Genomic DNA, 16,822 nt, shown 5'->3' on the forward strand with positions numbered 1-16,822 from the left:
TGAGGTCATAACCTGAGCTGAAATCCAGAGTCTCGAGCTCTAGGAACTGAGCCACCCAGATGCCCCTGTTTCAGCTTCTAATAACATTAAGTATGTGAAGTATATTAGAAGGTGATGAGTGGTATGGAAATAGAGCGAGGCAAGAGAATCATGAATGGGAGGGGGGATTGAGTTGCAAATTTAAATTGGTGTATTCTCATTTGGGGTTAGGTTGGTAACATTATAAAGCAGTGGACAGAGTTATAGGTCCTGACCCTCAGTTCAGGCCCGCATTCTGCCACCTAACCTGGTGACTCTGGGTAGGAGCCTTCCCTTCTTGGAGTCTCTTTCCCCACCGGGTCCCTATTCTGTCATTTACTGGCTATGTGACCTTTGGTGTGAACCTGTCTGACCCTTTCCTGCTTTGCGGTTTTAGGGGTCTTAGTCTGAGTTTCCGCTTATACTTATGCACTCCAGGGTTTGTGGCTTCTCAGTGACTGGGGCCAGTCGCTGCTTGCAGCCTGCTAGCCCCCAATGACCGCCAGCCTGGGGTGGCCCCAAAACCATGCCCTCTCCAATTAACTGACTCTTCCAGAGCCTGCAGCAAATTGCAGTGCCAGGCTTCAGGGGTGTTATCGTAGACTTCAGGAGTTTAAGCTGAGCAGAAAAATGCTCTGAAGCCTGACTCAGAAGTGGCTCTTGTGAAGGAGGCCAGAGGGAGCTACCCTCCGAATGTGGGTGTTTGGCTTGGAGGAGTAGAGATGATCCCCACTCCAGGCTGGCTGGGGCTGCTAGGAAGACTGTGGCGCTGAGAGTTCAGAGCACTTTCTGGGTGGGCAGCCACAATTTCAAATTCTGGATCAGGGGCTCAGTAGCTGTGTGACCTCTAGCCAGTTACTCTACTTCTCTGAGTCTCAGCCTCTCCTCCTTTAGTGATGGAAGTGGAGATGGGTTTAGCTCCCAGTTGTTGCCGGTCCTCCAGGAGGGTGGTAAGGATTCAGTGAGGTCGGTTAGAACTGGAGATGTGGGAGAACGGAGGTGTGGGGCAAGCAAGACATGTCAAGGCAGGAGGAAGCTGAGGGTTCTGCTTGGGAGTCAGTAGGTTGTTGGATTCTTGGGGAATTAAGATGGGGTTGATGGGCGGGATATATTTGGGCTTTAGGGGAAATGGAGTTGCTTGGAAGTCGGACAGAGAGAAGAGGGCAGGAGGGAGGGCAAGGGATCGTGCTCTGAGAGTCAGAGGATTATGGAGGGGTGTGGGCAGGTGTGTGGGGTGTGGGATGGCTGGTGTAATAAGGATCACGGCAGGTCTCTGTGTTGGTGGGGGCTTGGCAGCTTCCCGTCTCCCATCTAAGGAACTGGCCTCCTAGCTGGGAGGAGTAGGTGGCCAGAACTGCCAGGAAAATGATGAGTAATGGGCGTCCTAGGCCTGGTCTGAGCCGCTGATGCCAGGCCCAGAGGGGCTGCCTGCCTGGGGGTACTTTCCCCCTTCCTTGCCGCAGGTCCCAGTGCCTGCCCTCCTGCAGGCTGAACCCTCTCGGAAGCCTCGCCTGGGGTCTGCAGTGGGTGGGCTCTGGGCCAGACCTGCCAGGGCCTCCCTCCCCCAGCTTTCTCTGCCCCAGGAGAGGAGGCTGGCCCGGCCAGTCGGGAGGGGGAGATGACTTGCTGATTCCCAGCAGCACAGCGGCTCCCAGAGGGCCTGTTCCCGGGAGCCAGCTCCCTCGGCAGCATAGGTTTCTTCCCTTTCAGTCTTTATTAAGTGCCTGCTGTGTGCATTCCAACTATTTGCACAGAGGCAAGGGTGGGAAGCGCTGTGAAGGCAGACGCAGCCTGGCTCCTTCCTCGCTGTGTTGCCTCCTCGCTGTATGGTCTTGGGCAAATGGCTTCCTGTGTCTGGACCTCCGTTCTTCCTCCCTAAGATGAGAAACAGCTTTCCTGACGTGAAGAGTGTAGGAGAAGCCCTGGGCATATCACCTGATCAGAGTCAGCGCTGTCCTGGGCCCCGGAGCCCCGCCGAGAAGCTGATAGAGGGCACCCTTGGGCGTATGACTCACATTCCTACCCGTCTCAGTCCCCTGATCTATAAAACATGGCCAGTAACACAAATTATAGCCTAGAACATTTCTGAGCGTCCTTGCTTTGCCCGGAAATGCAGACTCTGAGCCACCCTGGAAGTCCACATGATCAGAATGCTAAATCCTCCTTATGCATTGTCTCCCTGCACCCTCCTGTAATACTGGTTGCCTTCTTTGTCCCCATTTCATGGATGCAGAAACTGAGGGGCAACTGATTTATCTAAAGACACACAGCTTGCAAGGGACCAGCAAGGGGCTGAACACAGGGCTCACTGTCTCGTTTCCTTCCAGAATTAGGGTCAGGCCCAGAGCTAACGTTATGTGAAGCAGTTGACCCCGGGTAAGAGCAGAAGGCGGCTGCTGCTAGTAATGATCCCATCCCTGGTGGCTACATATAGCTACCCTGGGGTTGAAATGCAGGCCTCTGTGCCCCATGAGGGCAGGCCGCAAACCTAGCTTGTGTTCCATTACCCCCAAGTCAGGCCAGTTGGGTACCAAGATAAAGTGAAAGCTTGTAGGCAGTGGAGATAAGCGGAGTACCGATCTCGTAGACCAGGCACTTCTGACGTCTCAGGTCCTGCGTGCAGAAGAGTAAACACCCAAAGTTTACCGTGCTCCCGCTCAACTTTGCCCTTCCTACAAACTGATGTTTTTAAACATCAACTTTGGGAAAAAAGTGTTAGTAAACCTCAAACTTTCTATGTTGGGCATGCTTATACACTGCTGGTAGGCAGATACATTTATGTAGTGGATCTAGAGGGAAATCGGTCAATGTGTATCCAGAGCCTCGAGCACATACATTTTGACCTAGTAATTTTTCCTGGGTCAAAGATGCAGTCAAAGATTTCTATTTCAGAATATTTCTCACTGCCTTATTGATAATGGCCACACACACGCATAAACAGCCTGAGCGTCCAAGAGTAGGAAAGTGGTGAAGTAAGGTGTAGCTTAAATTGTATGTGGGAGATTAACCATTAGACATGAAGTTGTGGCAAAGAAGTTTAGTGACAGGAGAAATGTACATGATATAAACAGAAAAACCTTGTATGCAAACTCTATCTGTTATATTCTAGTTTCATTTTGTAAATTAGACCTCCTACACGGGAGCAGGACTTACTAACACAGTAACCATCTTCCCCCGCCCCAAAATCATCGCCCGTGATCATTATGCCATTTTGTGTTTGTCCATGTTCTCCGGCTTCTATAGACGTATGTATTAATTGTATTGAAACCACACAAAAAGCCTTTTTCTATTTACAGGGTTGGTGGAAGGAGATGAAAATTTTAACCCAGCACAGAATTTGGTGAAACGAAAGCAAAAGCCTTAAGAGCAGATCTTCAAGTGAGTGAGTCACGTGCTGGAAGGTCAGCCGTCCAAGCCACTCAGCTGCAGAGGCACTTCCTCTCTCGGAGCTTCTGGGACCACTCACGTGCTACCCCCTCTCTAACAGGGACCTCAGGTGTCCTATTCACACCCTGAGGGTCTGGGGATCCCCCGGGGTGGAGGTCGTGCTCTCTCAGTGCACTCTCAGGGATCTGGGGAAAAACAAGGGCCCAGGAGGGACACCTTAAGTACCAAAGAGGCCAAACATACGTTCTTTTTATTTTGGAAACTTTAAAGATAATATCCGTAACCTATCAGGACGTGTATTACGAAAGCAACACCAGTTCATTGTTGAAATGCAAACAAGCAACAGAGGGAACACAAATCACTTGATCCCATCCTCCCAGGAATGATGATAACATGTTGTTGTAGGCGCAAAGCAAGATTAGTTTACCAGAATGGAATTTTCCTGTGATAGTGTTTTATAGCTTTGTGTATTTTTTTTTAAAGATTTTATTTATTTATTTGACAGACAGAGATCACAAGGAGGCAGAGAGTCAGGCAGAGAGAGTGGAGGAAGCAGGCTCTCTGCTCAGCAGGGAGCCTGATGCCGGGCTGGAACCCAGGACCTTGAGATCATGACCTAACCGAAGGCAGAGGCTTTAACCCACTGAGCCACCCAGGCACCCTACAGCTTTATGTACTGGAAGTCACTGTTCCAGTTGCCATTCTGGGTTTTTGGGATAGAGCAGTGAACAAAACAGAATGGGGCTTATATTCTCGAGAGGGAATAGACCTTAGCCAAAAAAAACCAGGTAAATGACCCACATGATTACAGACCATGCCTAGTATGGGCCAGGATGGACAGAGGGCCTTCCCTCGGAGAGAGGATGGTAGGGTGGGGTGGTTCTGCACTCAGCAGGGTGATGACAGATGCCTTTCCCAGTCAGGGACCGTGAAGTGGAGAGAGGACAGTGACAGTGGATAGCATGTAGGGCCCAAGGGGGACCAGTATCTTTCTTCATTATAGATTTCAGTTCTTCGTCATTCCCTGCCCCTCCCTCCACTTTGTTTGTTTGTTTATTTAAGGTAGGATCCACACCCAGCATAGAGCCCAAGGGACTTGAACCTCAAGATTAAGACCTGAGCTGAGATCAAGGGTTGGATGGTTAACCAACTGAGCCACCTAGGTGTCCCCTACCCCCATTTTTTTAAAATTAACATATAATGTATTATTAGCTCCAGGAGTACAGGTCTGTGAATCATCAGTCTTACACATTTACAGCACTCACCACAGCACATACCCTCCCCAATGTCCATAACCCAGCCACCCTGTTACCCACCGCCCGCCCCCCAAACCTTAGTTTGTTGTTTCCTGGATTAAGAGTTTCTTATGGTTTGTCTCCCTCCTGATCCCATCTTGTTCCATTTTTTCCCTCCCTACACGCCCTCCTCTCATTCCCCGTATCAGAGAGATCATGTGATAATGATCTTCCTCTGATTGACTTATTTCTCTCAGCCCCCTACCCCCACTTTAAATTTTCTTTTTAACAGTGTCATCCTCTCTTTCTGCAACTTCTGAAATTTTTATTTATTTTTGAAAATCTTATTTTGAAATTTCATCAAAATACATATAAAATGAAGCACCTTAATCATCTTCAGTGTGGGGTTCAGGGGCACTAAGCATATTTACACTGTTGTGCAGTCATCACCTCCCTCCATCTCCAGAACTTTCCCTTCTTCCCAAACTGAAACTTTGTCCCCATTAACAAATGACTCCTCCCTTTCCCTGGGAACCACCATTCTACTTTCTGTCTCTATGGATTTGATTACGTTAGGTAGCTCATAGAAGTGGAAACATACAGTATTTATCTTCTTTGTGTCTGGCTTATTTTTACCTAGTGTAATGTCCTCCAGGTTCATCTTTGTTGTAGCATGAGTCAGAATTTTCTTCCTTTTTTAAGGCTGAATAATATTCTGTTGTATGGATAGAGAACATTTTGTCTATTCATATGTCTTTTGATGGACCCTTGGGGTGCTTCCTCCTTTGGTTCTTATGAATAGTGCTGCTGTGAACACGGGTGTAGGAATATCTATTCAAGTCCCTGCTTTCAATGCTTTGGGGTGTATTGTTTATTGTGGGGGGCACCTGGGTGGTTCAATTGAGTGTCCGGCTCTTGGTCTCAGCTCAGGTTTTGATCTCAGGGTTGTGCGTTCAAGCCCCACATGGCGTAGAGATTGCTTTAAAATAAAATCTTTTAGGGGCACCTGGCTGGCTCTTTTGGTAGAATATGTGGGTCTTAATCTCAGGGTCGTGAGTTCAAGCCCCACGTTGGGCATGGAGTCTACTTAAAAATAAGATAGAATCTTTAAAATAATAAAGGGCTTTTAGTTAACTCTTTTGAGCTATAATTTACACACAGTAAAATGCAAGCGCTTTAAGGAAGTAGTTCCTGAAATTTGACAGGTACAGAGCCACGGCTAAATCCCATCTCAGTCAAGATCTAGAACATTACAACACCATGGACTGTTCCCTCTGGGCGTCTTAACAGTGTAGCCTCAGCCTCCGCCCCAGGCAACCACTGACCCAATTTCTAACACCTTCGGTTAGTTTTGTCTGTTTCAAAGAGAATCCTAGAATATGGACTCTTTTGTATCTGACTTCTTTGCTCAACTTAATGTGTCTGGAATTGACCCACATTGCTGTGCATATCCGGGGTTCTTTTTAATTTCGAGTAGTGTCCCCTTATACAAATATAATGTCAGTTAGCTTCAGTCTCCTGCGGTTGGACACTGGGAGGTCTTTGCAATTTGGGCCTGTTCCGTCTAAAGCTGCTACGAATGTTTGCGTACAAGTCTTGGTGTGGAGGTGCGTTTTCATGTCTCCTGGGCAAATAGCCAATGGTGGAATTGCAGGGTCATGGGATAAGTGTAAGCTTGACTTTGTAGGAAGCTGCCTGGGTCTTTTCCAGCTTTTGATACTGTTTTCCACTCCTATAAGTCTGCCTGTCCTATCAATACGGGCAGATTCCTTCACATCCTCAGCAACACCTGGTGTTGAGGATTTTATTATTTCTGAAAGTCCTTGGTGCTGTGAGGTGTTCTCTGCCGAGGACGCTGGGCACGCTTTTGTGTGCCTGTTGGCCGTTCTTACTTGGTATAGTACCTGCTCGGTCCTTCTCCTGTTTCACAAAACTGGGCAGTTTACTCTTCTCTGGGTTGTAAGAGTTTTTCATATATCGTGGATGTTTGTTAGATACACGTATAGTGAACATTTTCTCCCAGACTGCAGCTTGCTTTTTCATTCCCCTAACAGCATCTTTTGAAAAGAAAAGTATTTAATTTTGAAAAAAGTTCAGTTTTTCCATGTCTCTTTGTATAACGAACACCTTCCATGTCTTAAGACCTTTGCAGATGCCAGAGTGGCAGAGCTTCTCTCCTAGGATTTCCCCTAGAAGTTTTAGAGTTTTAATATTTGCTGCTGTTAAGTCTGAGGTCAGGAGAACTGGCCGCCGGGGCGTGTCGGGGCTGCTAGGGGAGGGGAGAGGGATGTGGGGTGGCGTGTGTCTGCCCCCGCTGGGGGAGGCATGTCTGCGGCAGCACGTGGTGGCTCCACAGACGGGCCTCGAAGGCTCTGCCGGCTTTGCAAAGCTCCCAAACCACGTGTACAGAAAATCGGTGGGCAGGGGGCTTGAACTCACATTATGGCAGTAGGTGAATCTGGATTGGGAACATGGATGTTAATCAAGTCCTGTGCCTCACAGATTTGTCGTCTCCACAACATCCAGGCGCTTCCCCCACAATAGATGAGACTGTGTAGCCAGAACAGTTCAGAGTTTTAATGAAAGGAGGTGGTGTTGGGGCACCTGGGTGGCTCAGTCTTAGTTAAGCACCTGATTTCGACTCAGATCATGATCCTGGGGTCATGGGATTGACCCCCATAGCAGGTGACCCCCTCAGTGGGGACTGCGCTTGTCCGTCTCCCTCTCATCCTCCCCCCACTCATTCCCTCTCTCTCACTCACTCACTGAAATAAATAAAATCTTAAAAAAAAATAAAAAGAAACATGAATTTCTGGAAACAGAAGATGAGGAAGAGAGAAAGCTTGTTAAAAACACGAAGGACTGTTTACCTCTCGCTGTGGCAGGCAGTAGTCGCAGAATGAATTGAAGGGCAGAAGAGTCGGAGGCCGGGGGGGGGGCTGCTGGGCTTGAGAACAGTGGACTTTGGGGTTTTACCATCCTAAGAAGTGGGTTGCTAAGAACACACGTGCAGGTCTTGGGCGATGTCCCTGGTCACCTAGGTGCTGAGATGTGCGGCAGCAGGACGGAGCCGCCAGGAACCAGGGCGGCTGCCCAGAGCCCTCCGGTGCACATGGAAGGAGGGAGCCCGTGGCTCGGCTGGAGGAGCTGTAGATGCAGCAGGTGGTTGGTGTGAAGGCCAGAGGAAAAGGTGGAAAACCGAAGGGCTCTGAAGCTGAGCTCTGGCGGCGCCACGAGCAAATGAAGAACTAGAGGAAAAAGAACTGGGGGAAGGTGTCGGCAGTTTGAAAATGAGAAAGCATCTCAAGGATGTATTTTAGAATGACCTGACTCTGCCAGAACCTTGGAGAAGAACAAGAAGGGAAGATCTTTTAAACCCTCTGTTGACCACCAATTACATAAAGTCTGTGATCCATTTCTAAATAAGTTTTGTGTATGGTGTGAGGTAGGGGTTAAAGGTTATTTTTTTCCCCATATACAGAGCTTCTGTTGAAAGGAGTGTCTTTTGCCCATTGAATTATATCAGTACCTTTAAAAAAAAAACCCAATTTTTATTTATTTGAGGGAAAGGGAGAGAATGAGTGGGGGGGGGGGGACAGAGAATGAGTGGGGGGACAGAGAGAGGAAGAAGCAGATGCCTCTGCTGAGCATGGGGTCCAGTGCGGGGCTCAATCCCAGGACCCTGAGATCATGGGCCCAAGCTGAGGCAGATGCTTAACTGACTGAGCCACCCAGGCACCCCTATCAGTACCTTTTTTGAAATCATTCAACCACATATGTTCAGGTCTAACTCCAGACTCTTGCTTCTGTTCCCTGGAGCCATGTGTCTGTGTTCGAGCCAATGCCACCCTGACTTGATTACTAAACCTTTATAGAGAGTCTTCAGTCAGATGATATAAGTCTACAGATTTTGTGCTTTTGCCAAATTGTTTGGGCTCCTTTAGGTCTTTTTTTTTCTGTATACATTTTAGAATTAGCGTGACAATTTCTGCAAGAAAGCTTGCTTGGATTTTCACTGAGATTGCATCGAATCTGTAGACCAATTTGGGGCAGAATGGATATATATATATATATTTTTAAGATTATTTATTTCTTTATTTGACAGAGAGAGAGATCACACGTAGGCAGCGAGGCAGGCAGACAGAGGGGAAGCAGGCTCCCCGCCGAGCAAGGAGGCCAATGCGGGGCTCGATCCCAGGACCCTGAGATCATGACCTGAGCCAAAGGTAGAGGCTTAACCCACTGAGCCACCCAGGCGCCCCCAGAAGGGATATCTGAATATTGGGTACGCCAATCCATGAACATGGTTTGTCTTTCCTATATATTTAATCTAATTTCGTGAAGAGGAAGATTCAATATATACATTTTTAGTGGTTGCAGTGTACAACAGAGTCTGGTTGTGTCATTATTTGTCCAATGGCTATTGCTGTTTCCTTAGGTTCCCCCCATTATAAACAGCACATACCTTTGTCATTCTGTCTTTGCACATACCCTGATTACTTACCTAAAAAAAGTCTGGAGCCCCGTTAACCCTCTGGACTCTTCTTTGCTATCTGCCTCATTTAAACTGGTGATTTGTGTGCAGTGAGGTGGGGAATGTCAGTGGTCTGGGCCTATTTTGGTGAGGCCCCAGCAGCACACTGGTTTAGAAAAGGAGGCAGCAAAACTCTGGCAGTAGGCCTGGGTTATTTTGCTGAGCCCTGGAGCTAAGAATTTTTTTTTGAAAAAGAGTTTTAGTACATTGTAAGAAAAAAAAAGAAAAAAATACAAAGAATATGTGATCCGGATAGACACGGCCCACAAAGCCTAAGTCACTTACTGCCTAGTACTTTATAGACAAGGTTCACCAAGCCCTGATTCAGAGCTTGGCTCTGTACCAGTCTGATCAAGGACCCACCCAAGGACTGACTAGCTGAGGGTTGACCTTGGCTCAGTCCTGGAGGTACTAAACTCCAGCTCTGTATCTTCTATAAAACAGGGGCAGTGAGGGTACATGGAGGGTTGTTAGCCACAGGGCTCTTTTTTTTTTTCTTTCCCCTATCTCAAGTTGGAGGAACTTAAGTGGTCTGATTGATGTGTGCATCCGGATGGGCCCATCGCTGTCATCCTTGTCCTGGGCACCACTCGTGGTATTGGGCGTCAGGCTCATAAGCCGGCTCTGCCATCCAGCTGGAGAGATGGGCCCCACACCAAAGACACTTCCTCCCCGCTCTCCCCAGTGTCCTCACCGTATTGTAGCTTGTCAGCCCGGTGCACTTAACCTTGGTGGAAATGAAAAAAACTAACAAACAACAAAAAACCTAAAAATCTGTCTTTGAGTGAAGAGGCTTGGAATTTAGAACCTTGAGCTCGTCATTGTCATGTGACCATTTTAAATGTTAGCTTCTAACTGCCTCTCCCTCTTCAAACTGCCCGCATCTGGGAGACTGTGGCCCGGCAGGGCAAGGGGGGCAGTGGCGACACTTGGATGGACTTAGTTGTGCCTCTCGCCTGGGGTTGCTCAAGACTTGGGGGTTGGGGGTTCTGAGCAGCACAGGATCCTCGGGAGGCACCAAGGATGATCTGAGGGTCCTAGGGGCATTCGTGGAAGGGGCTGAGCCTTCCGTCCAGAGGGTTAATGGGCAGTGGCAGCCAGAGGGAGCATTAGTTGGGGAGGCCCGTGGCCCTCTCTTACAGACCCTTGAAGGTCTCTGCTCTTGGGGATCACAGAGATGATGCCCAGCAGTGGCTAGTAAAGGGTCCAACACCCCCAAAGAGGGGCGGGGCCTATTTGCCAGCTCTGCACAAGCCTTCTCGAGCTACCCTGGGACTGGTGTGTTTTTTCTGTCCCTGTGAATGGACTGAGGAGCCTGTCCAGCCCGTGGATGCCTCAGATGTTCAAAAATTCACTTGCCCCCCTCCGGAGGAATTCGGGCCTATTTTCAGCCTCTGGTCAGTGCAAAGAGTGATTTTGAAATAACAGAGCTGCATGAAGTCCACTGGTTTGTTCCCCACTCCAGGTTCCCTGCTGGAGGCCCACGCTCACCCCAGCAGGCACGGCCCACCACTGCCGGCTGTCCACGGAGAATGCGGATGTCAGCTGCTTCCTGGGGGTGGCGCTCTACACAGAGGTAGGCCCGCAGCCTCCCTGTCTGGGGGAGGGGGGTGGGCCTGAAACCCGGACCCAGGAGGGAAGTCTTTTAGGTGAAATAAGGGAATTGTGGTTATGTCTTTTTTTCTTTTTTCAAGTCCTTATCTTCTAGAAGAACATGCTGAGATGAAATGATATGGTATGTGGGCTCTGCTGCCAAAAGGAAGAGGGAGGTTGGGTGAAGCTAGGAGATGGTCTGTGGGAGTGAGCCACGCAGTTCTGTCTGCTTCTGCGTGTGTTTGCACTTTCCCAAGGTGGAAAGAGAGTGACCACAGGTGGGGCCTCGCGGGTCCGACCAGCTTGGGCATCAGCCTTGGCTCTCTCACTCCTTTCTGTGAGACCCAAGAGAAGGAGGAACCTCTGTTTCCTAATCTGTAAAATGGGGCTTAATCACAGCTGCCTGGGAGATGGCTGGGGCAGTTTGCAGTGAAGTAATAATGCCCGGAGACCACTTCGGGTGTTACCTGGAACCTTAGCAGCCGCCCGGAACAGCAGCTGTGGCTGGGAGCCTGGGCTCATCCAGCCCTGGCTGGGGCTTCTGGGAGAGCTGGGGGTCTGCCTCCCTTGGCAGGACACGCAACCTCTGCTGTTGATCCAGCCACCCGGGCCCCACGTCATCTCTGGTTGGTTTGGACTTTTTTGGCAATAGTTTGGAGCTAGAATCAATAGTTGGGATTCCTGGTGCTGTCTCTGCTACAGTTTTGGGTGGCTGAGGCAAATCCAGGTATTTCTTTTTTGACATTTTCTTTGGAAATATTGTAACTCACAGGACGTTGCCACAAATGTCACGCAGCTTCCCCCAGCGGTATCACATCTTTGGCATATCTGCCGGACGGTGTCCCAGCCGGTAGAGCTGAGGGCGGCACACCCCACAGGGCTTACTCACGATTTACCAGTTTTACACCCGCCCATTTGTGAGTCCTTGAGCAACCCACTGGGGTCGATACTACCGTCATGCCCAGTTCTCAGAGAAGGCCAGTGAGGCTCAGAGCAGTTAAGTAGCTTCCCCGAGTCACCAGCTGATTTGTGGCAGAGCCAGGGCCCAAGACCAAAGTTGTGCGCTGAGCCAGTAGCCCATGCTTCCCTCCCGCAGCGGCTGCTGTTAACCCACTCTCCCTGTGTTTTCTCATAGGTGAGCCCAGGCCAGAATGGGGGACTCCAGGGACCTTTGCCCTCACCTTGACTCCATAGGGGAGGTGACCAAGGAGGACTTGGTGTTCAAATCTAAGGTAAAGCATCAGACCTTCCAGGGCTGGCAGCCACTCCCAGGGGCCCCGCGTTCCTGAGATGCAGATATTTCCGAAGGCAGTGGAAGAACCGGCTTCCCGACAGTCTCTGCTTAGGCTTTCGTGTAAATGGAGGGGCTGGCGTCTGTTCGGGAGGCCTTCCAGGGGGTGCATCCTAATGGCCATTAATTAGTACTTAGCTCACTCCATCTGGGAGCTGCTAATGCTCTGCGCATTAGAGGCTGGCACAGGTGCCCAGAGCCTTCCCAGGGCAGGGCGTGGATCATGCTTTGGGAGCCCACAGAGATTTTGACACATGTGACCCGAGGAGGGCCCTGGGGAGGCCCACAGTGAGAGATGTTGGGCCTCTCTGAGTGGGGAGGATGTGTCTTTGGAAAAATGTTTTGAATCGGTGTAGTACTTTCCTGTGGTTCAAAATCAAACAATATGAAAATACCAACCTCAAGAAGTCCCCCTCCCACCCTCTGTGCTCACCCTCCCCTTCCCCCCTTTAGGGCGCCACTTACAGGAGTTTTTTCTGGACCTTTTCAGAGTTTCTTTATGCAAATATGCTTATTTTTCATTTTCCTCTGCGTTCCCTAAAAGGTAGCATTACTGCAGATGCTGTTGTAACTTGCTCTGTTCACCAGACAGCCTGTCCCAGAGCTCTTTCAGCCCTGGTACCTAGACAGTTTTCTCGCTCTTGGCCCTGGCCTTGCATGGTGTCTCGTTGTATGGACTGCAGGATTCAGCGTCTGTGGGTGGCGGCGCGGCTCTTTGATGTGGCAAATGTGATGCTGGGATGAGTGGCCCCATGGGAGTGCTGCTGGGTGCGGGGGGCAAAGCGTGCGGAGGGCGCACTCCTGGGAGTGGGGTCTGGGGTCAGATTCCCAGACTCGCATCCGGCTCTTCATTTTTTTTTATCCTTTTTTTTTTTTTTAAGATTTTATTTATTTATTTGACACACAGAGAGAGATCACAAGTAGAGAGGCAGGCAGAGAGAGAGAGGAGGAAGCTCCCCGCTGAGCAGAGAGCCCGATGCGGGGCTTGATCCCAGGACCCTGAGATCATGACCTGAGCCAAAGGCAGAGGCTTAACCCACTGAGCCACTCAGGGGCCCCCCGGCTCTTCTTTCCGGGCACCTGATGCTGGTCCCTCAGCCTCCCCATTAGCAGCAGTCCTGGTTGGCCTTTGGCCTGAGCTTAGCCGGGGCCATGGGAGGGATCCGGCGCTCTCAGTACCTGCGGCTTCTTCTGAAGTAGTTTTGCTTCTCTGTGGTCTGGAGGAGGGGCCGAGCGAGGCTGCGGTGCATTTGCACTAACCCCGGGCTCTGCACGGAGGAATAAACGAGGCCGACTGACGGGAGTTTCCTCCAGAGGAGGCAGGAAGAGGGGCATCTCGCTCAAACTGGTGAGCGGGGAGGGCAGATCCGGGCTGGGGCACAGCAGCCTTTTGGAGGTGCATCTGTCTCGGCCGTGTTTCGGGGAGCATGTCGTCCACCCTGCCCTGAGCATCCCGGGCCCTACAAACTGAAGCGATTGTTTTAGAGCACCAGAAGGGGGAGGGCTATGAACAGGTCAGGCGGGTTGTAGGAGATGTGGTTGGCCGAGAAACTCCTCAAAGAAGATGCTTAACCTCACGAGCGGTGGGGCGATTGCTGAGGGGGGCGGGATGATAGCGTTTTCGTCTGCCAGGCAAACGGCAGGCGGGAGGGCTCAGAGCTGACAGTGATGGAGGGAAGGAGACTGGGTTGGCATTCCTGTCCCTTCAGGGCCGCCACTCCCCTTGGGGGAATTTGTCCAGCAGCGATGTAAGTACCAGTTAAGGAGACACAAGCCGGCGCTCTGCGCATTCATCAGGAGGGGGCGGGGTCAGTTGTGCTGCGCCCGCGGGCGCGGGCCCATGTGATCATTGCAGGGGACGCGGTGTGATGTCCGTGTCCAGACTCCAGATGATGACCTTAAAAAGGTGGCAGAAGCGTGTGTCGGAGAAACACGTACAGTATGATCTGATCTTTCCTAAAGCCACACCCCCCCAAGTGTATGCGTATGCTTCTGTATCAGCAGAAAATGTGCAGGGACGTGTTTCCGATTATTCTGGCACATAGACTTACTATACGGTAATCCTCTGCTTCAGACTGTGTGTAACATGTACGCGTCGTCTGCACTGTTACAACAAGCGTCCTGGGCGCCCGTCCGGCTCAGTCGGGAGAGCACGTGACTCGGGATCACCTGACTGGGGGCGGCAGAGCTGTGTGTTCCAGACCCACGTGGGCTCAGAGCCTACTTAAAAGCAGGGGACACTTCTGTCATCCCAATGACTGAAAGCAAGAGGAAGCCCCAGAAGATGGAAGTGAATTGTGAAATCAGGAAAACACAAAAGAGATGACAAATTCAGGAAGGTCCGGAGCTGCTGGTGGCTCCCCCGGCTGGCCGCCGGAGCACCCCCAGCGGGAGTCCCTGTCGGGCCGCGGACCCCAGTTCCAGCCTGCTTAACCTCAGCCTGACGTGGAGCTCTGAGTTTAGACACGGCCACAAAGTGGGCTTCGTGAGAATGAGACATTCCTGAGGGAGCGTGGGAGGGGGAGGCCTGCTTTCCAGCCCCAGCTCCCTGGCTTCCCTGTCCCAAGCCTGCTCCGTAGCACGGCGGGACCTCTGAGCCTCAGTTGCTCATCTGTCCGAGGGAGGCGCTGCACGAACTGGTGGGGTGACGTGAGCCATGTGTGACAAACTTAGCCCAGTCCTCCTCAGCAGGTAGCCCTTTTGCTCTGACTGAGCCCCATGTTGTAACTGCTGTCAGATCTGGCCCTCAGAATCCACCTCAGCTGACGGAGGTCCCTTGGGCATTGTGGAGGCTTGGCTGGGAGCTGCTGTTCTAGACACGTGCACACAGGCTTATGTAGGGCACATTTTAAGTTGTAACGAAGAGACCCTGAAATAACAGTATCTTAAATGAGGTAGACATTTCCTTTTCTCTCACAGAATCGTTCAGAGCTAGGTAGGATGGTAGGGTGGCCCTGCCTTTCCTAACACATGACTTTCATCTCTGAGTCCACGGTGCTTGCCTGCACTCCGACCCTCACATCTACCTTCCAGCCAAGGGGAAGGAGAAGGAGCTAGGGGGGTGCACAGCCCGAAAGCGGCACGTATCACTTTCGTTGTCATCTCTTTGATGAGAACTGAGCCCCGTAACCACAGTGGGGGCTGAGAAACAGTCTGCAGCTGGCTGGCCATGTGCTCAGCCCAAATCCGTGTGTTTTGTTACTAAAGCAAGAAGGGGAGATACTGGTGGACAAGCTCTGTCACCCGGAAGACCAGAAACCTCGGTGTTTTCTGGGGACCTCAGACGTAGCCATGTCGTAGTTTGTGCTAGGCACTGGGAAGTCACAGGGGTAGACAGAGCAGACCATGCCTCTTTCATGGAGCCCAGGGTCTGGGTGGGGAGGAAGGCTTACATAGGCTTCAAAGGAAGAGAGGAGGGTAGGATTGAAGAGCACATTAACGGGTCCACTGATTTAAGTTTTAAGTGATTTTACGGAATATGTGTTTGCAGCACATAACGAAACAAAATTCAGACAGTGAAGTGTAAAGTGCCCTGAGAGGAGGGACATGTCAATTGGCAGGCTGGTGAAAGCCTTTCTGAGGCAAAAAAGTCTTTCAGTGGAGAGCTTTGGGGTCCGGCCATCGGCGCCTCTGGCTGGAGCGGCCCCCTGGGCTGCTAACGCTCAGCTCTTCCCCTCGCACAGGGAGTCTGTCAGTCGTGTGGTGTTGCTGGACCGAACCTGTGGGCCTGTCTCCAGGTAAGCCATCCTCGTCACTGTTGGGGGCAGGGAGCTTGGTCTAGACCCTAGGCTGGGAGCGTCTGTCTCTGGTGGGTGCTGCTGGAAACGTCAGGTGGGGACACGGGGTCTGGTTGTCTCAGGACCCAGGCCCAAGTCAAGAAGGCACTAGAGTGAGGGGATGGGTCTGGGCGCCACACAGCCAGGCCTCAGTTTGGCTCCCATCTCGCTGTGACCCTCTCTGGGCTTCGTGCAGGAGGCCAGTAGCCCAGGGCACCCTGCCCCCCCCCTTACTCAGAGGCCAGGGCAGCTGTCACGGTAGCTGTCCCATTCAGCTGGAACCACAGGGTGTATAAAGCTGTTGTCCTGCGGGGTGACGGGACCTCAGTCGCTTGTGGGTCCTGGTGGTGGAAAGGGCCAGCCCCCATCCTTGTTCCTTCCCTCCCTCTCTCCGCAGATCTCCTGCCCTTACGTTGGCTGTGGGGAATCCTTTGCCGACCACAGTACCATTCATGCTCAGGTGAGCGCTGTGGCCGGGAGCATGGGCCCCGCGGGCAGACGGCCCCGCATTCGAGCCCCTGCTTCTGCAGCCTCTCAGCTTCGTCTGCCCCCTCTGGGCCTCGACGGCCGTGTCTGTAAGATGGGCTAAGGGCAGCAGGAAGTGCGAGCTGATCTGCCAGTGCGAGCCTCCAGCCCTTGTGGATGTCTGGTCAGCGGCAGCCCTGGGTGTCCCTGGCTGCGGGGCGAGCAGATTCTGAGCTCCCAGGCCTCTGTCCTGACCTAGGTCACCCTGAGCTGCTGCGGGGCCCCTGTTGGGCCAGTGTATCCTCAACCTCGTTTTGGATCTTGCCCTCTAGGCAAAAAATCATAACCTGACGGTGAACCTGACCACATTCCGGGTGTGGTGTTACGCCTGCGAGAAGGAGGTGTTCCTGGAGCAGAGGCCGGCAGTGCAGCCGGCAGGCCCCTCACCCAGGTTCTCGGAGCAGGTAAGGGGTGCCGTGGAGTCCATGCTGGAAGCAGTGACATACGTCGAGGGCAGGGCCCT

At 51.5% G+C, this 16,822-nt stretch overlaps 1 protein-coding gene across 5 annotated transcripts in view; it reads left to right on the forward strand.

Annotated features, from left to right (window-relative positions):
- The window catches only part of USP20 (ubiquitin specific peptidase 20), a 41,257-nt gene that overhangs the window by 2,302 nt on the left and 22,133 nt on the right, over positions 1-16,822 (forward strand). For 4 of the 5 annotated variants that reach the window (XM_032866070.1, XM_032866069.1, XM_032866073.1 and 1 more), the window contains exons 2-6: positions 10,640-10,750; positions 11,903-11,999; positions 15,742-15,795; positions 16,232-16,294; positions 16,632-16,763. In XM_032866070.1, coding sequence (XP_032721961.1) covers positions 11,919-11,999; positions 15,742-15,795; positions 16,232-16,294; positions 16,632-16,763 — 330 coding nt within the window. In that variant the 5' untranslated portion in view covers positions 10,640-10,750; positions 11,903-11,918. Of the gene's footprint in view, positions 1-3,490; positions 3,515-10,639; positions 10,751-11,902; positions 12,000-15,741; positions 15,796-16,231; positions 16,295-16,631; positions 16,764-16,822 lie in introns of those variants that run through there. The other variant, XM_032866072.1, reaches the window with a different exon arrangement.

The sequence above is a fragment of the Lontra canadensis genome, unplaced genomic scaffold, assembly GCF_010015895.1.
Source record: "Lontra canadensis isolate GAN:19392208 unplaced genomic scaffold, GSC_riverotter_1.0 scaffold30, whole genome shotgun sequence".
In the NCBI taxonomy this organism is placed as follows: Eukaryota; Metazoa; Chordata; class Mammalia; order Carnivora; family Mustelidae; genus Lontra; species Lontra canadensis.